We start from the raw sequence: 23,384 nt of genomic DNA, 5'->3' as shown, positions 1-23,384 counted from the left end.
TTTGTTTTAGCCACCCTGCAGGGTTCAGCCAAAGGCCATGTCCACACCAGCTTTCCCCCATATAATCTGCTACTGATATACAGGTGAAAGAGAGAGCGTCTGTACTGCGTGTATTGTGTTTTGTGCTCCACTTCCCAAGCCATCTCTCTCACTGAAGAGGTACAAGATTTGCCATAACTAGCCTGGGTCAAAAGTCTTGCTTCATCTTTTCTGGCTATTGCCCTGCATTCTTTTATAATGAATTTGTACCACCATCTGTGGCCCCATTCACTTGAATATTTCACTATTTTCAGCTTCTAGCAGAATCTAAACTCAGCACATTTGCTGGGTTTAGGTAAGGATCAGATAGGTAAGGGTGGCACAGGTGCAGTTGTTGAAGTGCATTTAATTAATATTGCTGTTACCATTTTCAAAACAAAAAGCCTCTGAACACGCAATTGCTGAAGGGACGTATATATAGAAATGCATACAGATGATCTCTGGGACAGTGACAGACAAATGTCAAAGGAAATTAAAGGTGATATGAATGTTGAAGTGGAAACAGTCTAAGCTACAATGAGAGAGGATTCCGATCATGAATGAGCAAAAATAACATTCTAGATGGACATTTTTGTTGAAACCAGGAAGAATTTATTGATTGATTTAAAAACATAAGAAAAAGCCCTGCTGGACCAGACATCTAGTCCGCCTAATCCAGCATCCTGTTTCCAGCAGGGGCCAATCAGATAGCTCAAGCAAGGCATGGAGGCAACAGCTCTCCTCCACTGTTTGCTTCCCCAACCGCTGACATTCAGAGTTGCTATACAGAAATATAGAAGTACATGATTGCATTAAAATTGCTACAGGCATATATAGCAGTCAAAGAAATGTCCTTTAAAAAGTTTCTACAAGTAAAGCAGAGTATCCACTACCCATCCTTTCCTCTTAGCTTTTGCTAAAGATTAAGTTTCGTAATTTTTTTTAAAAAATGCTGATTAGTACTAGTTATTCCATGATTTAAAAAAACAAAAAACAGAAGCACCAGCACAAAACCCCTTGGTTTAGTCAAACTTACTCTGAACACACCTGAATTTTAAAAATAAAAAATCGCAGCATGTCCTATGGGCCATGAGCCACACCATCTCCACAAGATACTAAGGTAGAGAGAACATAAAGTGCACATGTGCACACGCGTGCGCAAACCCCCCCCCCGTTTCAACGTCTATCTAGGCATGTTTCTGCCCTCTAATGGAAAGAACGTGCCATTTCTACACAAGTGCAGGTTCCTTTTATTGAATGTGAACACTGCAGCCTTCCTGTTTGTGGCTTATAAGCAAATGGGATTCACTTGGAAGCTAAAGGTATTGCCTTCTCTCCTTTTCACCAAATGTACTCTGGTTTAAAAATCCATATGAGAAGTAATGAGTCTGATTTCTTATCTGTTCTTCCAGATGAACAGTACATTGGTTCAAAGGGTACTATATCTGCCCAGGTATGCCTGCCTGCCTTTCTTTCCTCCACCCACCCCTGCCCTAGAAAAGAAACTGCACTACAAGGGCAGAAGCAGGTACACAACTTGGAGAGGAAACTTTGCCAAGAGGCTGTAGCCCCTTGGCAGCTGCAGCACAAGTTGAAGTGACGGGTTTGCTGGCTCCATAACCTTCTGGAGCCTACTAGCCCAGTTTAGATAGCTAATCTATAAGAGGAAGGATCAGGATGGCAAGCAACTCCCAGGCTCAGTGTCTATGACCCAACCATGCTAAGGATGAGGGGGACTGAGGTAGATACTTCTGAATAGTTTTTCTTTACAACCCTTGACTCACAAAATTCTGTAGAAAAACCTGAACCCATGACAGGTAGACTCAGGTAGACTTTAAGCACACCGAAGGCACAGTGCTGTTCTCTCCGAGGTGCTTTAGCTCAGAAATGGGATAATATGTACATACTATAGCATCTTACCCAAGTGCTTCATGCACATTTTCACAATAATCCTTATAGTAGTCCAGATCAGTATGATTCCTTCAATTCACTGCAAAGTAGGGATAGCTTTTTATAGTGCTGCTTCTAACACCACAGTAAAGGCAAAAGTGCATGAGGTTTCCAGGAACCTCACGTGTGCACTGGAATACTCATGTGGTTTTAAGCTTCATACTACAGTAGCTTTCAGTTAAAGTAGTCAATGGAATGTTTTGATAATCAGTAGAAGCACTGCATTTATTTTAATGTTAATGCATGCAGTATTACAGCTATATTACAGTGTATTGTCTATATGTGGTATTACCTGGCAGATACATATGAAATAAAACAACTAATGTTTTTCTGTATTTCACAATTTCTAAGAAAGGCTAGAATTCATACTCGTAAAGCTGATGAGATCCTTGAATTGCTTGATTGTATACTGTATAGCTGCATAACACTGAAATAACTACAAGAATTCTGTATAGCTTTACAAGAACAGGAGAATACAGGTAGCAATTGACAGTAGTGATTTAGCAGAACGGGTATATAAGGACTTGACAAGCTGGTTGTTTATCATGAGGATGATTGCACTAGTCCCCTACTTTCTTCATGTTTAAAAAAATCAGGATGCCTGTCTAATAAAATTATTCTTACCATTTAGCAGGGCATTACCAGTCTCCTATATGGCTAAATGCACAAAGTGGCAAATGTCATCTTATTTAACTAAACTTTTAATTGTATGATAGTGCTTGCTGGATAAATGTGATTGTATGATACATGAATTTTCCTTAATAACTGCAATGCTATATTAACAATATTCAAATTTTCTCTACTGTGAAGAAAATACACCAGTTAAATGCCATTTAGGATCTATTTGTATTCCAAGACAAGGAAATAAAAATAATTACTTGTATTAAATATTCTTTTATCATGGAAGCAGCAAGCTGACAGACTTGTGTACAATACCTGGACAATATTGTACATTTTTACTTCATGTGCATAAAAAAAGTTTTAAAAGGTAACTGGCATCTGGAGTCTATTTTCCCTTTCATCTCTGCTTTTGCAGCAGACACTTCCTGAGTGAAGGACAGTGGGAAATAAAAGAGAAAAAATTACTTTTGACTAAAAAATGCCAGAAGCGGGAAACAAAAAAGCCAGCTAAAATTAGAATTGTTTGGTTAGGATATTAATGTCTAATGCCAAGCGCTGGGAAGAGGGAATTCTATGAGTCAGCAGCCCAAAATATCCCACTGTTCGAGAACAGACTAATGTATACTACAGGCTATGGTGCCTGATCAAACAAAAATGGAATGTTAATATAAGCAACCTCCACTTGCAGAAGTCAATGGCAAATCTATACAAGAAAATTAGAGCTACAGTATATATACAAAAAGGAGCATAAAATTAGGCAGCAGTTGAAAACCTGAGATCAAAAGCCCTTATTTCTACTTAGATTCAATTCTGTGTAATTAAATAAATGTGTTCTTGATCTTTTAGCCTAAATAGCACCTTTGTGCCTGCAGACACTGTACAGTCCCTCTCCCAATCCAACATCACAAAATTTGATATCTAATTTGCAAGCTTGTATAACTAAAAAGATCCTAATTTTATACAGTTGCAACTTGGCAATTTTTATATTGGAACCTGGCAACTTTTATATAGACCAGATACCACAAGAGCTGGTCTTGTGGTAGCAAGCATTAATTGTCCCCTTTGCTAGCAGGGTCTGCCCTGGTTGCATTTGAATAGGCAACTACATGTGTGAGCACTGTAAGGTATTCCTCTTAGGGGATATGGCCACGCTGGGGAGAGAAGGTTCAATGTTCCCTCCCTGGCATCTCCAAGATAGGGCTGAGAGAGACTGCAAACTTGGAGATGCCGCTGCTGGCCTGTGTAGACAAACCTGAGCCAGATAGACCAATGGTCTAAGGCAGCTTCCTATGTTCCTATGTAAACACCTTATACAGCAGTTATTCAGTAGAAATAGCTTTATCCTTTAGCTACATTATTGTTATTAACAACATTTTTAGTTTACCTTTACTCCAAGGAGCTCAAGGTATATGGTTCACCTTCTCCATTTTATCTTCACAACACCTATTTCTGAGGTAGGTTAGGCTAAGAGGTAGTGACTGGCCCAGGGTCACCCAAGTGAGCTTTGTGGCTGAGTGAGGATTTGAACCTGGGCCCCCACAGCCCTAGTATAACACTTTAACTGCTATACCATACTGGTTCAACAGTATACGGTATACTTCTATTGGGGATATTTTTTTAAAAAATCCTCTTCATCTTCCTGTCTCTTTTTCACATCCTTCCATCCACTCATTAAATCTATGTTGAAAAATGTATTTTGTACCAGACAACAAGAGCCATTTGCACAGCTAAAGAAGGAGGCAACAGAAATTGTCAACCTTGTCTCTTCAGAATGAGTATATTTTATGTGATAGAGGTCTATGATTAACATTATTTAATATGTATAGCTGATTAAGGATGAATGTGAAAAGAGACTGCCAAAGACCAAGAATCAAACTGGCAACCTTCTGCTAGTTAGTTAAGCATTTCCCCGCTGTGCCATTAGGTGGCTGAAAGACCTTAGGAAGGAACTTAATAGGGAATTTCAGAAAGCTGTTAGAAGAGACAAGGAGCAGTACTACAATGACATCTGTACTACAATGACTTTGAGGATGGAAATAGACATGGAAAAACAAGTTTTCCAAAAGATCTCTGAATTCAGAGGGAGGTTCCAACCCTGAATTGCTATGTTAAGGTATGCCAAAGGACAGATAGTAACTGATTCAGAGAAGATCAAACAGAGATGGAAAGAGTATAGTGATAAGCTGTACAGCAAGGACGTCAACATCCAAGATACTCTAGAAGATATTCTGTACTTGCAAGAACCTCTAGTACGGGAAGATGAAGTTAGATCAGCACTCCGGTCATGACCAAGTCGGAAGGCTACAGGAATTGATGGAATAGCTTCAGAAATATGGCAGGCAACAGAAGAAGAATCAGTCAAGGCTCTAACCAAACTATGCCAGCAAATTTGGAGAAAGACGCAGTGGCCAACAGATTGGAAGAGGTCAGTCTACATACCCATACCAAAAAAAAGAAACTTAATAGATTGTGCAAATCATCGCACAATATCCTTAATTTCACATGCTAGCAAAATAATGCCCAGGATCATCCAGCGCAGATTAGAGCCCTACGTGAAAAGAGAGAAATGCCATATGTTCAAGCTGGTTTCAGAAAAGGCAGAGGAACAAGAGACATTATTGCTGATGCACGTTGGATAACTGAGAAAGCCAAATAATACCAGAAAGTAGATAATATGTGCTTTATTGACTATAGAAAAGCCTTCGATTGTGTCGACCATGTCAAGTTATGAAATATCCTTCAGAAAATGGGCCTCCCAGAACATCTCATTGTTCTCATGAGAAACCTATACACAGGACAGGAAGCCACAGTCCAGATAGAACATGGTGAAACAGACTGGTTCCAGATTGGAAAAGGAGTAAGACAAGGCTGTCTACTTTCTCCTTCTTTATTCAATTTATATGCTGAACATATACTGAGAGAAGTTGGACTGGAAGAAGATGAGCGTGGTTTCAAAGTTGGAGGAAGAAACATCAATAACCTGCACTATGCTGATGATACCACTCTGATAGCTGAGAATGCGGATGATCTGCAAGCACTAATAATGAAAGTTAAGGAGCACAGTGAAAAAATGGGACTACAATTAAATGTAAAGAAGACTAAACTAATGCCAATGGATACAGCAACCAGCCTCAGAATTGACAATGAAGACACTGAAGTGGTGAATAGCTTCTGCCTTTTAGGATTGACCGTCAACAGTAAAGGATCCAGCAGTCAAGAAATACACTGCAGACTAGCACTTGGAAGGGTTGCAATGAAGGCCTTGGAAAGGATATTTAGATGCCATGATGTGTCTACACCTACAAAGATTAGAATTGCTTGGACCATGGTTTTCCCCTTGACACTCTATGGATGAGAAAGCTGGACTTTGAAGAAGCAAGAGAGAAAAAGCATTGATGCTTTTGAACTTTGGTGCTGGAGAAGACTTTTGAGGATACCAAAAGGACAGCCAGGAAAACAAACAAATGGATACTAGAACAAATCAATCCAGAATTTTCACTAGAGGCACATATGACCAGGCTCAAACTATCATACTTCGGACACATTATGTGAAGATCCAGCTCCCTTGAGAAGTCCATAATTCTGGGAAAAGTTGAAGGAAAGGAAAGGTGAGATGACCAGCTGCAAGGTGGATGGACTCCATTATGACAAGCAATGAATGCACCACTGAGAGACCTTAAAGGCCAAGTTGAAGATGGAGCATCCCGGAGAGAATCTGTCTATGTGGTCGCTAAGAGTCGACACCGACTTGACAGCACTTAATCAATCAATCATTCATAGCTGATTAAACTATGGGATCACATGATCCAAACGACTTTATATACACAAGCATTTGGGCTCTCAAAGACATCCAATGGCAGTCTGTTCTAGGATGGAAAGGAAGCCGAATTTAAGAAGAAAAAAATGTGAATGTTTTTCCCCTTAAAGGAGGCTTTATATGTGACTCAAGTAGAGGCTTAGGAAGATTGGATCTGATTATGTTTTGACCCAAAGAAGAAAATGTAAAGGAGACACTTTATATCTTAGAGCTGTGCCATTTCCTGCCAAAGAAATGACAGGGACTAGGGCAGAAATTAGGCAGCACTAACTCTTGGGTTCAATGGAAAACAAAATTTATTTTCAGTATGAAGTGAAGTCTAGAAAAAGGCCACTCTCTTTCCTTAATAAAAATGTACACATTCTTGTGCAACATCCTATGAACTGAGTTAGTTACCATTTAGCATAAAGTCTATTCCCATATGTCTTGTAATTAGTCCAAAAGAGCTGAACTAGGTTCCAAAGACACCATTTGGACATCATATTGGAAACTGGAAAGTGGTAGAGGGAGAAACACACTTTAAGGTCATTCAAACAACTGAAAACACTGGTGAGGAGAGGGCTGGCAGGGAGGCAGGCTCCTCCCTGCCTCCCTGCATGGGATCAAAATTAGTTTGAAGGCTCAGCAACCTGCGCAGCACACGAGCTGAGTTATGCTGCGAGCAGTAGCACGTGACTGGGGACGAGGGTAGAAAGGTACACTTGCGCCCTTCTACCTAGGTCATATTCTGAGGTGAGAACTTGGGCTACCCAGCAGGGCAGCGCCAGGACTGGCCTCGATTCTGGTGCTTCACATGAGCAGCCCCACCGCCCATGGTTAGTATCAGAAGTCCCAGTTTTACTACACAGCTACTAAAAGTTTTCCAGGTAGTTATACAAGCAGAGTTTGAAAAAGTGTTCAGAATAACCTAAAATTTGCTTCTGTTTCCAGAGCGCCTGCTGGGAGAATTTGGTCTGGGGATGCTGGACTGGCGCCAGGCCAACAAATTGAAACTTGCAGGTGATCTTCATGTTTCTTTTCTCACTTTTGCTATGGAAAGCCTGGTGCTCCCTATCGGAGTTAAAACAGGGAGAAAGGGGTGATCTTTTCCTTGAGTAACTTCATCCAATTGGCTCCTCTTATGAGCTGAAGGTAGGTGCCCTCCCTATACTCGGGACACTGACTAGGAAATAAAAGCAGCAAGTGCATTTCCCAGAGCAACGGCTATAAAACAACAAAAATCTGGCTATGTATTCTGTAAAAAGTGTGCATTCAAACTGTGCCAGAAGAGTCTACATTAGAAACTTGCCAGGGACATAATTGCTGAAAAGCACAAAATGCTATCCCAAATGTTTCTGGAAACATTTGCTTTAAAACAATACAAAATCAAAGATGCTGCTTACTAAGCAGAGTTGCTAGAGATACCTTCTTTTACAAATGTCATATTTTGGGAGTTTCCTGCATGAATATGGGGGCAATTACAGATCATATTGAGAGAAAAAGAGGTTTCAAAGACTTCATTGTTTAAGCCTGTTTTGTGCCAAGAGATGAAGGTTTGTGTTCATTCATTCTCTCTCTCTCTCTCTCTCTCTCTCTCTCTCTCTCTCTCTCTCACACACACACACACACACACACACACACACACGGTGGGGAAGACAGAAACAAACACAGAAAAGGAAACATACAAACAGAAAAACAAATGTTCTGTCTTTCATCTGTGCTTGCAAAATGCAAAGTGTTGAGGTTGATTAGTTACTGGAGAGTATTGCTTGTTCTACTCAGTGAGGCCAACAAAACAAAAAGGAAGGACAAACACATTCTGAAAATGAGGATTTGCGCTGGGTTTTATGAAGCAGCAAATTAATTCTTCAACTACTGAGATACCTTCTGTGTTTGCTGAAGACTAGAGCACCTCTCATTCCACAAGTTCCTCCCTCACACACTCAATCTCTTGCTCTTTTCTGACTAGCCCAAGTAAGGATAAACAAGAAATGGCTTTTAACTACAGGACGCTGGTTCTTCCTGTATAATAAGAAAAGCACTGCAACAATGAATAAAGAGGATGTGAAGTCTCTTTCCTTGGATATTATTTAAAAGAAAAGAAGACTGGATTATCAACTGTCACAGATCCTCAAAGGGCCAGTTTGGATTATACTTCATTTGCTGATCCAATCGCATGCAACAAGGCTGTGTGCATGGATGTCCTTTCCCCCTTCTGATGCATCTTTCCCCAACTGTATTGTGCAGCCGTGGGTGGGGGGAGTTCATATGAACCACTCTTCTACAAGCACTATTGAAATGTGTGTGGAGGGGCAGTTTGGATAACTTACCCCTTCTAGGATTGATGAAAGCATCCCAGTGCACCAGAAGGGGGCTAGGAGGATGGATATACTCATAGCATATACATGTGCTCATTGCATGTGGGCAGGCCAGTCAAACAAGTATTGTCCAAATAGGCCTCAAGGTTAGGGAAGGCAGTTGGACTGAATCATCCATTTGGGCTCTTCCCACTCAGATCTTACTGTTCTTCACACACCACATAATCCTCTAAAGTTCTAAGGTTGTATTTTATTCATAAATGTGTCATTCCCTATTCTGCTACTACTGAGCATGGATGGACTGGAGCCTAGCAGTAAAATGAGACCATCCAAAAATAAGTTGTTTGTTTCCGAATATTTGAATATCTGTCAATTCAAGGAAACTGATTTTTTTTTTCATTTTTTTAAAAAGAAAAGAAACCCAAAGGATGGCCTGTTCTCAGTGGCTTTTGAAACCTATGGAATAGTGAAGATGTCAATTGAAGGAAAAGGAAAATGAGGGGGGACAAAGTCTAGGGTGTTTTTTCTTCTTCAAATTTCTGTTAGAAATTGGAGGAGGGGTCATCTAAAATTCAGGGTCATCTTGTATTCAGGTAAATACAGTATCCTTCACCTTGACAGGGGATCAGGAATGGGTGTGTGTGCATGCTATAAGGCTAAAAAAATGCCCTCTCTGTCAGTGTTCCCTCTAACATGGATTCCCAGATGTTGTTGACTACAACTCCCATAGTCCCCAAGCAAAAGCCATTACAGCTGGGGATTCTCGGAGTTGTAGACTACAACATCTGGGAATCCCTGTTAGAGGGAACACTGTTCCCTGTGCTATATAGGTGGGATTCAGGATGGAGGAAATAAAAAAAAAAGTTTCCACTCTCTAGAAGCCTCTCTTCCACCCCACTATATAGCAATAAAGCACTCTGATTTTGGGGGCTAGTAGTCTGATCCCTTTACAGCAGAGCATGGGAAGTTTCCCAGAGCATGGAAGAGAAAAATGTGCCTTTCCTATTTTCTCTTTCTGAAACTCCCCACTCTCACCCTGTGAGCCCCAAACATCACCACAAGTCTGTTCCAGGCTGGCAGTGGTCCTGAATAGAAAAATTCCTGTTAGGGGCTGAGGATACAAACAAACGTAAAGGAAAGAGTGTGTTGTTTTGTGTGGGTTTTTTTGCAGGTTCTCTGGGCATAATGCATAGTATTCTTATGGATACGGTACAGTTCCCAGCAAAGTCCACTTCAAAAGCAGTTGAGATCAACATCACTCGTCAACGCTTCCACCTTCCACAGATGTTTGGTTTGAAGTAGGTGCATCTTCAGAGGTCTCAGCTGAAGCAGGGGGGACTCTAAATATGAGAACATGGGTGAAAAATAGAGCATAACGAGAAAGAAAAAACCTGCTATAATTCTTAGGCTATTGATAATTTCACAGCTTAGCACCCCTCTGACAACTCTGTATGCACATCAGCTTCCTCACAACCATAATGCAGCCAAATGGAAAGACTCAAGGACACATTAATTGATGGCTGGGATCCATTACAATGGCAGAAAGGATCAGACAGATTATATTACCCCCATTTGGTGGTAAAGTGGTGGTGCTAGAGCTACAGCTAATTTATGAAGTTAATTAAGTACAGGGATCTCCTTTCAGAATGAGACAGGATGTCTTTATGACTTAACGGTTCTATTTTTCTCCCTGGACCATTAGGGAAAATCTACTGCTAATGCAGAAATCTGATCCAATTGAACTACAAGGCTGTCTAATAAAACCAATAGGAGGAGGTTAAAACAGACAAATTCCCTTGATTATGGTGACTGATTAAGACATTACTTTTATCTATTTACAGACGAATATGCATTAAAATATTACATGAGAACAAAGAATAGTCTTGATTTTTAGAATCCCAGATACTGCTGACTCTGCTGCAGATCTTTTCTCTGAAATCCATGCAGATTCACTGCTGAAACCATTACTTCATAAATCCATTTTCTACAAGTCTTAATCTGAGCCTGAAATTGGAAGTTATGAGGAAAATGTCACCAAACACAACAGCCTCTTGTCTCCACCTGGTCAAAATCTATGATATCAACATGCTTAAATTTCCCTGTCCCCACAAGCAGAATCCAATGAAGTGGAGATGAGGGAACTATGTGATGCACTATGGCATCACATCAGGCATTTTGTTTTACTACATGTGACTAGCAGGGGTAGAGAATGAGGAGATGCAGGCAGACTTTTTAAATGCATGCTTATTTCAAAGTATGGTTTCCATGGTCTTTTCTTTTGGCAACATCCGTGTCTCAGGATCTTTGAAAAAGAAAGGGGTATGCCATCCTCTCCATGCTAATTATATAAAATGAGGGGGAAAGTAAATGGGTGGTCTATACATTTTCTCCCTCAGGCTTCTAAGGAAGCAGCCTTCTAAAGTGTATCTAATAAAATCTAAAGCAATCTTATAAATCCTCACTCAGTTCTCCAGACCTGTGGCTAACTTTATTCACTTAGATCATTTAAAAATATTTTTAGAAGTCTCACAAAGAAAGTTGTTAGATACTAGAATCAATAGTAGTTACTTCATTGTAATACTAGAGAGCATTATTAATACAAAGTAATTAATAATAATATTCTGTAGTATTACACTCTGTAATACTACAGAGAGGAGGACCTGACTTGCACTTCTGAATCTTCCCTTCTAAAACAACTACAACAGAAATTCAATCTCACATGGGAAAGAAAGGTGCCCTTTACACATTACCATAGCATTGTGGGAATCACTTTTCATGGGTACCACTTATGGTGCTATGCTAAAGTTTAAAGGTCTCTGTGGATGGAACTTCATCATGAAATTTGTCTACAGTGCTGATTATTAGGGTCTGTGTCAGGGCTGTTTAACTTCAGCTCTCCTGCAGATGTTGACCTACAACTCCCATAATCCCTGGCTATTGGCCACTGTGGTTGGGGATTATGGGAGTTGTAGTCAAAAGACAGCTGGGGAACCTAAGCTGAGCAGGCCTGGGCAAAGCAGTTTCCAAGTAAAGGCAGTAACAAATACAAGGCATCCAAAATCCCAAAGGGTGGTGGAGAATAGCAGTCAATGAGATGAAAGTATTGTAAACAGCCCAAAGACATGAGTTTGGGGTGGCATACAAATATACTATCTATCTATCTAGATATCTAAATACTAAATATCTTGGTCCTGTTAAAAGCCTGCAACCCAAGAACTGGCTGATAAGTTCCGTTAATTGCAGTGAGACTTAGTCATGACATTGCCCAGTTAAGTGCTGACATGCTACTCTGGCTGTATTCAAGGTAAACATGCCACATAAAAAGAAAAGAAGCTCCAGTTCTATTACAGGAGGAATGGGGCTGTTGTTTCTGGTGGCAGCCACATATTTCCCATAACATCTAGTTCTGGCCTCAGATGAAGATGTGTAGAAAATATATGATTTTCAATGAATCTGTGGAAGTTTCAGAAAAAAATTATATGACTCTGAGTCTTTCAGCAAGTCAGTTCATCAAGAATATTTTGTCATAAACCATTTGAAGCAAGTTTGCTTTATAAAAAAATAATGTTTCCTCTTGGAATGCTGGGCATCATTTTGGGGCTTAACCTGGAGAGAGGATGTTGGAAAGCAAACACAAATGTAATATTAAGAGCCGCAAAAGCTTTCCAAAGCCTGCATGCCACGTTAACGAGAACAGGAAAAGCCGATGCAGCAGAACAACAGACAGACAATTCTTTTTGCATCAAAAGCAGAAATAACCACACAGGTGGCCACCACAAGTAGCTTCATAATTCCTGCCCCAAACAAACCTATTTCACTGGGCTGGCGGCTTATAATAATCATTCTCTAGTGTCTTGTGGTAGAATAAAAATCTTACACCAGGAAGCAACACCAGAAATACTGATAGGAAGCAACACCAGGAATACTGATAGACAACCTCAAAGCCAGGTGTCTGTAGAAGTTGCTACTGGTGGACAACTGGAATAATTTCCCACAAGAGGTATTTGTAGGCCACCTGGGTCCATTATGTGTACAGCAACTGGCAGATACAAAGATTTAGACAGAAGAGATAACACTGGTTTCCAGTATTCACACAATAAGATATATAGCAGAGCACTAATCTGATTTAAACCTGTTTTTCTACAAATCAAGTGAATCTTGTATGATAGGTAACCTGCACATGGTAAAGAAGAAAATTGGTAGAGGGCTATTCATCCTTGCAATAAATGGGTTGTTTATATGTATAGGCTTCTTTGCCATTAAAGGTTTTCAAAGTAGCATACAACGTAAGATAAAAACAGCACAATACATAATCAATCAAAAATACTCTACAAAACATATCCTATCATATAGTCTAATAGTGAATTTGTACAATTGAGTGTCAGTCCATTTGGAAGCAAAAATGAGGCCAGAGATAATGTAACAGTTGCTACATACTTGGGTGATCCTTTAGGTATGCAGAAATATAAAACGGGAAACTAAAATTGGGAGCGGAAATATGTTCCAAATGGTGGGGGAAATATGCCTATGAGCTTCAAGGACTTTACAGAATACCGAGGGCACAGAACTATTGAGACAGGAAATATTAAGTTGTCAGTTGAAGGGGAAAAAGAAGGAAATGGAGGTTAGAGGAAAAACGGGACCTGGCCTGCTCAAACCCTTATCATAACTATACTGCAGCAGACAGGGAGGATATTGTGTGTGTGTGTGTGTGTGTGTGTGTACATGTGCATGCAAAAAATTCCCTCTACTTTACATGAATGTTTCAGAATGGGTAATGTGTATGTAAAAATTACAATTTTTGCCTTTCCCGCTCTCCTGAACATGCCCCACCCTCCGCTACATGGTGATATAGCAAAATATGGGGAGCCAGCCTGAAACCTAAACTTCTAGCACAATATAGGGCTTTAACAAGATAGTCACACAGGAAGAGATGGTTCAACAGTTCAATTCATCAGTCTAATAGAACAGAGCCAAAGAAACATAAAAGAACATTTTTTTAAAAGTGAGGCTGCATTTTTGGTGTATTTGGCTAGCCAGTGGAGAACGATTGAGGTGTACACAGCTAAAGATGGTCTCAGTTAGCCCTGCTTACCAAGGATGAATATGAAAAATTGCAGTTCAATTCACAGCCTCCATGTATTGAGGTAGGATTGACTACTCTTCTCTGAACAGAATCAAAACCTAGCAATATCAGTTAGATTTCATTCCCTTGTTTGTCATGTTACATTATTTGTTCAGCTTTCCTGAGGCTGCAATTTGTCATGACCAAACACGTCACTATTAAGGACTAGACGTCCAGCTATAACTCAGGCTTAAGATTCTGTTGACTGCATGGTAAATTAGAACCTTTTGTGCTTGCCTGGGCAATGCCTTTGTTTGTTTATAATATTCACTGAATGACTGTCTTCCTCTGTCCTTCGGAAAGTAGAGGTGTGTATTTGTGCCAGAAAGTCTTCATTCCCCCCACCCACCCCGCTCAGTACAGGAGAGCAGTGGGAAACTGGAGCAGGTAGGAAGACAGAGCATGCACCATCCTAATCCATTGCTGCTCCTTTATTCAGAGTTCTAAACCCCAGTTAGCAGGATTACAGACAATATGCAGTACGTCCACAGTAAGAATTAGTCTTGTTTGAAATTAAAAGTTAAAATGGAACAGGTATTGGCAGTTCACTAATCAGTCAAAGAAGATTTGACCATAAATGTTTCCTTGTTCTTTCTCCAACTTTGCCTGTGCATTGTACAGGCATCTTCCAAAATTATCAAAGATAAATGCATTTACTTCCCCACTAGTTTCATTTTGAAAATGCTAATTGTTCACGCTCTTTGCTTTTTAATAAAGACATTTATGCTCCCTCCAAATGAAAAACAATAAATCATCTCATCTAACATGCTGAAGTTGCGATTCTGTCTTTATTTGATGGGTAACAGACTGAGATGATAATTGCATCATGACTGCAAGGCAAGAAAGAAAATTGCTAGATAACTGGTCTGCAAAGGAGAAAGGTTGCCTTAACAAAATCTCTTTGCAATAATACCACACAAAAATACAGGAAATTGCTGGCCTCAGGTAAAATTCTTTCAAATGAATATTCATGAGGAAAGCAAACCAGAATACATTGCCAAGATTGGCTTTCTTCCATATATATATAAAATAACAATAACAACAACAAAATAAAGCTCTCTCTTCACGCCTCCAAAAAAACAAAAGGAAAACAGTACACACTTATGGCAGAGAGAGAGAGCGAGAGTGAGAGTGAGAGAATGAACAAGAGCATAAGGTGAGACCTTTCTCCTGAGAGCACATAGTGATGGGAGTAGTTAAAGGTTAACAAAATGAAATGAATGCAACTGCCTTGTACACACAATTTTTAAAAAGTTTTATTTGCCACTGTGTCCCAGGATGAAGGGAGGATGGAGAGAACATGATCTATAAAGATGTAGCTAGAAACACTTTAACATAAACCTTTAAATAAATTAATAAAATAATAAAAAATTAACTCAGAAGCAGTCCAATAGGAAATCACTGGCAGCCCACCAAAGAGTTTGTGAGCAGAATTACCACTTCATTCAGTTAGCTGTTTATTTATTGCCAGTGACCAATATGACAGGCAGCCCTCCGTCTGTGTAAGGGATCTGCTACAGCCTCTGTAGTGCACTGCAGAAGGGCTGCTGCGGAATGACTTAAAACTGCTTCTGGGCAACTGCACTGCATTCCTTCCATTGTTTCCAATGGAAGGAGAATTGTGAAAAGATGGTTTTAAGTCATTCTGCAGCAATCCCATCACATTTTGCTGTCAGGGCTGCCTTTCAAATTGTGCACTAGCCTCGGAGGGTTCCTAATATTGTTAGAAGGCTGAATGTCATGTTGGCCATTATTTCTAACCAAACTTACTATTGCTAAAAAAGGTAGTTAGCCAAATCAACATAATGCTGAAACATATTACTCATTAAATGTGGCATGTTATAAGATCATAAAAACACAACCCCTCCTAGCACACAAAGGAGAAGTTCAAAAATATTTTGTCCAGCCAGCCTTCCTCATGTGATGTGTGTGCATGTTTCCCCCCGCTTCCTGGAACACCATTCCTTAACCACGTGGGGAAGAAGTTCATCCAAACTGCTCCATTATATACATAGGTCCTACAGGGATGGTTCAGATGAACTGCCCCACCATATGATTAAGAAACAATGTGCTGAGAGGAGGGAAGGACATGCTTGTGTACGATGTGCACACATCATTATCATGCAAGGCGCACCAGTGAGACGAAATATTGTCTGAAGTGGCCCACAGAGAGCAACAAATTAACTTCAAAACAGTACACAACAGCCAATATTTTACCAGTACAAACAACAGCAGACAATAGACAGCCCAACTTCCATTTTGCAAAATCACTTCTAGAACTTAAAAAGAGAGTCTGCCTTCTGCTGAGAACGTCAACAAAGAGGAAGATGGGTCAATCTAATGATGGAGAGGGGAGAGAGAGATTTCCACAGCCTGGGAAACCAATTGCTCTTAAGACCTTTTCTCTAATCATCCCACCTATCATATTTTTGTGCAGCCCTTGGAAAGAAAACACGTGCACAGACACAAAACAGATAATAAAGCCAAGTATTTGCTTCATCTTAGGTTCTGCTTAAAATACTGGATTTTTGCTGCAGGAAGAAGGATAGGAACCGGAGATGTACAACCCACCACATGTGCTTTGTACCTATACAGGTTGCCAAGACAACTACTGTACTTATTACTGACTTTTAAAAAATCGAATCTACCTGAGCAAAACAACTCATCCAGTAAGTGGAAATATTTACATTTTCATGTGACCTCTGTGCTCAAGTTATCTAAATAATAAAAAAACCACCAGCACTTTTAATGAGGGGAGAACTGGGCTGGTAGTAGCAAGCATGAATTGTCTGCTTTGCTAAGCAGAGTCCACCCTGGTTTACATTTGGATGGAAGACTACTTGTGAGCACTGTAAGATATTCCCCTTAGGGGATGGGGCCACTTTAGGAAGAGCACCTGCATGCTTGCATGCAGAAGGTTTCAAGTTCCCTCCCTGGCATCTCCAAGATAGGACTGAGAGAGACTCCTGCCTGCAACCTTGAAGAAGCAACTGCCAATCTGTGTAGATGGGCCAATGGTCTGATTCAGTACAAGGCAGCTTCCTATGTTAAAGGAAAGCACCATAGGTTAGAAACTAACAGTCCCAGTGGCACCTTTCTTCCCAGACCTCTGGACCTACATCTGTTTGTCATTCATGTCTATGGGCCCTGGCAGTGCTTCTAGGAATCTTCTTCCCATCTGGCAGGTCAGAGGAGATGGCACACTCGACCTTTAAGGAAGGGCTAGAGTGGAGGTGCTCAGCAGCTCAGCTCTTTCTGGCTAAGCTTGTTGGGCAGCCAGCCTGAGGAGGAGCCCAGAAAGAAGGCATGATGGAAAGAGCTGGAGATAGCTGAGCATGGGACCAGCACGCCAGTTCCTCCAGTCTGTGTGTGTGTGGGGGGGGGGCACATGTGTGTGAAAGAGAGTCACTCCTATTTCCAAGGATTCTCAACCCTTGGATGTATAGGTTCTCTCTCTCTCTCTCTCCTCTCTTCCCACTTTCTCTTTCTCTCTCTCCCTCCTCCCAACTCTTTCTTCCTCTCTTTCCCCTTCTCTCCATGTTCTCTCCCTCCTTCCTTTCCCTTTCTTTCTTTCTCTTCCCTCCTTCTACTCTTTCTTTCTCTCTCTCCTTCCGTTTTCTCTTTTTCCTTCCACCCCTCCTTCCACTCTACCCTTCCCTTCTTTCCTTCCTTCCACTCCCCCCTTTTCCCTTCCATTCCTTCCCCCACTTCCTCCCCACTCCCCCTCCTTTCGCTCTCACATGCGCGCTCTCTCTCTCTCCTTGTTAATTCTCACTCTCCCTCCCTCCCTCCATATATGGATGTAAGAAAGTTGCCCAAAATAATTTAGCGGCTCTACAAATATTGTTTCTTCCTTTAAAAAAAACAAACTTGTATACTGGGCCCACCGAAAGGCCATTAGGTCCAGACTCTGCAATATCCTAGCTGCATCACTACACAGTTCTCCTGCTAGATGAATGTCAGGAATGATAACACAAATCTGTGGTAATATAAAGCTTGTTAACTCAATTTTCTGTATAGTATGAACTATGTTACACTGATATATCTCAGGTTGAGCTTTGCTATCTATACATTATTCCCAAAGGAACAAAATGGTTGAATCATATGCAAAGGGAAAGAGTGGCATGATACTGTATGTGCTTGAAAGATAGCCTTTTGAAGGTGGGAGAATCAGACTCTCAACCAGAACATATTTTTAGATCTGTTTGAAAACAAAGTGGAGTTCAACAGCTGAGGCAACATTCGGATGATGAGAGCTATAAAACTGCGTGCAGGTAACTCAGTAGCCCTAGATGATGGGCTATTTATTTATTTATTTAACCACATTTTATACCACCTGATATGTATATCTGTAGGTGGTGTACAAAAATTAAAATATTTAGAAGTCACAAATTAAAACACATGACAATAAAAACAATAGAATAAAATTATTAAAACAAGTTTTAAAAATTATTAAAATTTACAACTCGGCTGGAAGACAGATTAGGTCTTAACTAACGGCTCACTGGTAAATGGTATATTTAGGTTCTTGGAGGTCACTGGTTGGCATCCTAATGAAGTGCATGTAAGAAAGGGACAGTGGGAATGTGCTGGGAGCCCTCGCACAGATTCCCCCAGTCGCCTTGCATGTATACTACTGTGCAAAAGCTACGGGAGTGGAGCACTGTCCAGGATCCAGATGCACTCTGCAGAACTGGAAACACATCGCTAAGGGTCAATGGCCTGTTTCCGATCTTACTGAATGCTTCCAGAGTGTATGCACTGCTCCAAACGCTAAAGGCTCTTGCAGAACAGCACGCATGCAGGGCAACTGGGTGAGTTGTACAAGGGCTCCTGATGTGTCCTACAGGCCCTGCTTACATGCACTTTGATAGGATGTCAGCTACTATAAATGAAAATGTCAGTAATAAGTAGGAGACCTAAGCTATCTGGTTCACACCCATCAGTTTGGAGCATTCTGAGGACAAATACAAACACAAATAAAATATTGTATTGTGTTGTTTTTTTAAAAGGACAGGCTCCTATTAACCTGATTTTCCTATGAGGATTATTCAATTTTTGGCATAGTCTGAAAGCATTTGTCTATAGAGTGTAGAGGGGTGTGTTTGGAAGCAGTGGTCAGATGCAGAAAGCAATGGTTAAAATTTTTTTACAATAGCAGATTCTTCCAATGATGACACAACAACAGAGTCAACTGCAGTAACGCTATTGAGACTATCCAGGAAAATACACACATATCCAAGAAAAAAGAAAAATGCTAACTGGTCCAAAAAGGAATCTAGGGGAGTGGGGAAGCAGAATGAGCACAAATGATAATTCTGATTCTGATTTTAGCAAGCCAGGAGAAAGCCAGCCTACAAGCAGAACTGGGTGAGTTTTCTGTACCATCCAAATGGTGGAAGTCAAGGATGCACATTATCTATGCATCTGGAGCAGAGCTTCTTTTGTGAAAAGGAAGGTGCAAAATAACATAAAACAGCTGTGCATATAATCCATAATATGAGAAAAAGCCTTTCAAACATTGTCATTCAAAATCAACCTTTATGGGGGAAATACATCTACGTATAATTAGGCTCAGTGGCTCTCATGCAGACAAAATTAACCAATAGTACTAATCAGAAGTTATACAAAAGGACTATTTAATTTCAATAGGATTTCCACTGAATAATTTAGGCAGGATGTCAGCAGTGTACCATTACAGAAGAACTAGACCAATAGCAATCCTGCTGAACAAAGCAGGTTAGAGCATTATATCTGAAGCAAGTCAAGTGATTCCAAAAAGGTCTGTGAAAATGCTATTCAGTGCTGTGTGCATAGAGAATAGTGGATCAGTTATACAGTACCTTTGAACTGATCAAGCATTTCAGTGAGATTAATCTGACTGGTAGACAAAGTGCTGACTGTTGAGGTCTATGTTTGCCATTACAGAACAAGCCCACACAAAATCTGTCTGCTGCACCAACTGATTATGCTGAAAATAGTATTCTTTGATTGCCTAACAAACTGTAAACTTGTATGGTTGGTTTATGAGAGCGTTAAGAGTTAGCTGGGAATTAGTATAATTATAAATCTAGCCTGGAGGGTGGTCTTCAAGTGGGAAATCTAAAATAATAGAATTGCAGAGCTAGAGATTTCCCTAAAAGGTTCTCATCAGAGATGTAGGATTTATTCTTCTGCTAGGGAAAAATCCTATTAACCCTGAAAGTTTGTACAACCTCAAATAGAAAAATTTCCAACCACCATCTTACATCTTTTAGGACCATTTTCAATGTAATAGTTTGTGTTCAAGTCTTACTTTTTAAAACAATCATGTTAGAATAAGACACTTTTACATAGTGAGTGCTCAACCACAACACTTTTCTAGAGCTGAACTTGTGAGCAGGACTCAACAGGAATCCAAGATCTTTTAGATTCCTTAACATTTCTGTGTAGACTAAATATATCTTAAGGAACTGTCTGGAATCCCAAGAATGATTGATTCCACTTCCACAGCTTAAGAGAGAAATTCAACAAGGACATGTCCTAATTAAATGAAGGAGGCAAAGACAACCGCAGATCACGTAACTAGAGCACTGGAATCACAGGGACGTTGTCTCCAAAACGGAGAGTTGCAGACTTTATGTTTGCACTCAAAATGCTCGATAGCCTACTCAGGTGATCTAACAAGGATAATCTAATGCACATTGTGCTACATGCAGCTTCACCAGCCAAAATGCTCTCCCTCCCTCTCTCTCTCTCTCATGCACTCATCCATCCAACAATGCTCAATATTGAAATATGGAAATAACCTCCCTGAAAACTCACCAAACCCCAGGGTTTTGATCCAATTTCAGAGTGTGTACCATTGCATACATGCATGCATGCATTTTCAATGCTCTGCAATGCATTTATGCACAGCTTATCTTGACCTACTTTCACTTTGACTGATAATGGCTTGATTGCATGTCAGACAGAGCTGCTGAAGAATTATTCATTCACACAAAAACACAATCCAAAAAACAAAAAAACACACCCCACAATTATCCTCTAAATTGCAATTCTGGGCAATCTGCTGTTATTTTTTTTTAATATAGCCAGTCTAATTTCTTCAAGGGAGACAGGAAGGGCCACCCACATCTGAGGTGGATGGAAATTTCACTTTCAGTACAACCATTCCCCCATTTCAGTGCCAGAGATACTTCCCAAGTCCACCATGTTGCTTTCCCTGATGAATGGCACCCACTCATATAGGAGAAAGTAAAAGGGTTCACTTGGGGGAGAAGACTTCCTGCCCTTAATGATCATAAACATTTAAAATCAAATCACTGAGATTAAAACCTGCTTCTATGTCCATAGCCCCCATCCTGGGCTTTTATTTATTTTTTCTTCGTGAGGACAGAGCAACAGGCTCCAATAATTTCAGACCCGATATCCACATTTCCCACTTTGAATATCACTACTGTAATCACTAGTGTGACTAGATTTTTTAAAAAGGCATTTTGGCAGGTATAGTTTAGGATGTGTTCCACTTGTGGATTCCAATCCATCAGCGGGATTAAATGCACTGAGGCATTTAAATGCGCTGAAGCAAGTGAGACAAAATATCAGCTTTTTAAGCCTACTTTCTAGTAGGCATATGAGATCAACCGGCATTTTGTGTGTGTGTCTGTCCGTGTGTGAGAGAGTGTGTGTGTGTGCCCATATCAATTTCACAATGCTTGGACCAATATGAACTAAATTGGGTACAGCTGTAGGAACACATAGGGATACCTCAATGGTGTAGCTTGTGAAGATGTCATCCACCCTAATTCAAGGGTGGATGACATGTGAGCATTTGATGGTGGACATGTGAGCATTTGAGTGTGTGAGTTAACTTTTGAACTGCCTAATGAATTTAAACCAAATCTGCAACAGGTGTAGAGACACATAGGGACGGCTCAAGGGTGTAGTTTGTAATGATGTCATCCACCCTGATTCAAGATGGCGGACACGTGAACGTTTGAGGTGCAAGTGGGAACTGATTTGGACCAAATTGGTACAGTTGTAAGGACACATAGGGACACCTCAAACACATAGTTTGTGATGATGTCATACACCCCAATTTAAGATGGCAGACACATTAATGTTTAAGGCACAAGTGAGCTAATTTGTGAACTGCTTAACTGATTTGGATCAAATGTAATCCATTTGTAGGGATAGTGAAAGGAACGTAGGCAGATTAGTTCTTACTAGAACAACTTGTTAAAAAATGTAGAGACAGTATGATGCTTGACTTCAAACAGGCAGTATTTCACCTACAGTTCTGTCTTCACACTGGAAGATCCTTGGGATCATAGACTCAGTTTTGAGAAACTATTAGGATAGGCTTCATTTTACTCATTACTATGAGATAATGCTATAAGATAGCATTTTAATCTAGACTGATCATAAACAGAGAAGCTTACTGTAGTTTAAACTTCAAAATCCAATGTAATTACTAATCAGTTAAAAGTTTTTTATTCACTCTTTTAACTGCTATCATATGATCTCATATCAAATAACTTAATATGTGCATTCAACGGAAACCCATATCAAATAACTTAATATGTACATTCAATTGAAACTAAGCATTAACTACTATCAAGTCTAGAAATGTTCCTTAATATTGTTCATCTGTCTTGAAAGGAATCTATTTTGTGTTTTGTGGTGGCAACAGTAAAGAAAAGTGGCACTTCAGAAAAGCTACTCTTCCCAGGACTGATAATAGGTCAACTCCAGTTTGTTTGCAACTCCTGCTGAGCAGTTCTGACAAATTTCTGGCAACAGCCGAATTCAGTGGAACTGAAGTACAGCTGCTGCCCAGAGCATTTTCTGCCTGTTGCCCCTCTCAGAATTCATGTATAATACCCCACATGCTTCAACCCGGCAAACTCCCTTCTATGCTAACTCTGGATACCATCCTCGTTTCTTCCCAAATGCCTTTGATCCTGCCTCCTCTGTACCCGCTGCAGATCAGTTTTTGCAGGAACTTCGGGCAGCCCAGGACGTCCTAAAGGAGCAACTGGACTGTGCAAAGGACGCCTATAAACATGCAACCGATGTCAAGAGACAATTAGGACCTCCACTGAAAGTAGGTGACCGGGTGTGGCTGTCAACACAATGTCTTGTGGCATGCAGACCTTGCCAGAAACTGGATGCCCGGTTCGTGGGGTCATACCCAATCGTAGCCCAGATCAACCCTGTTGCCTTTAGCCTCTGCCTGTGTTTCCACCTACGCATTTGCCCTGTGTTTCACCATTTGTTGTTGGTCCTGGCGACCCCTGATCATCCTTGGCATGAACAGAAGGAGCCCCTGCCTCCAGTGTTAGTAGAAGGTGAGGAGGAATAAGAGGTCAAGGGAATCTTGGACTTCTGTAGGTGTCGGGGATGGCTGCAATATCTAATCGACTGGTCAGGGTACAATTCTGAAGATCACTCCTGGAAAGATGCCGAGAACATTCATGCGCCCGAGTTAGTGCGCCAATTCAACTGGCGCCATCTTGCTAAGCCTGGACCTCCGGCTTCCACGGAGAAGGTCCCTGGGGAGGGGAGTAGTGTC

The 23,384-nt window shown here is 40.6% G+C and overlaps 1 protein-coding gene across 8 annotated transcripts in view; it reads right to left on the bottom strand.

Annotated features, from left to right (window-relative positions):
• Positions 1-23,384, bottom strand: part of ARHGAP26 (Rho GTPase activating protein 26) — a 387,242-nt gene that overhangs the window by 43,941 nt on the left and 319,917 nt on the right. The window contains exon 22 of one of the 8 annotated variants that reach the window (XM_053295425.1): positions 608-10,043. The exons of the other annotated variants lie outside the window; for them this stretch is intronic. Coding sequence (XP_053151400.1) covers positions 9,959-10,043 — 85 coding nt within the window. The 3' untranslated portion in view covers positions 608-9,958. Of the gene's footprint in view, positions 1-607; positions 10,044-23,384 lie in introns of those variants that run through there. 8 annotated transcript variants of the gene reach the window in all.

This window comes from Hemicordylus capensis, chromosome 2, assembly GCF_027244095.1.
Source record: "Hemicordylus capensis ecotype Gifberg chromosome 2, rHemCap1.1.pri, whole genome shotgun sequence".
NCBI lineage: Eukaryota > Metazoa > Chordata > Lepidosauria > Squamata > Cordylidae > Hemicordylus > Hemicordylus capensis.
This window is presented reverse-complemented; position numbering and strand designations above follow the sequence as displayed.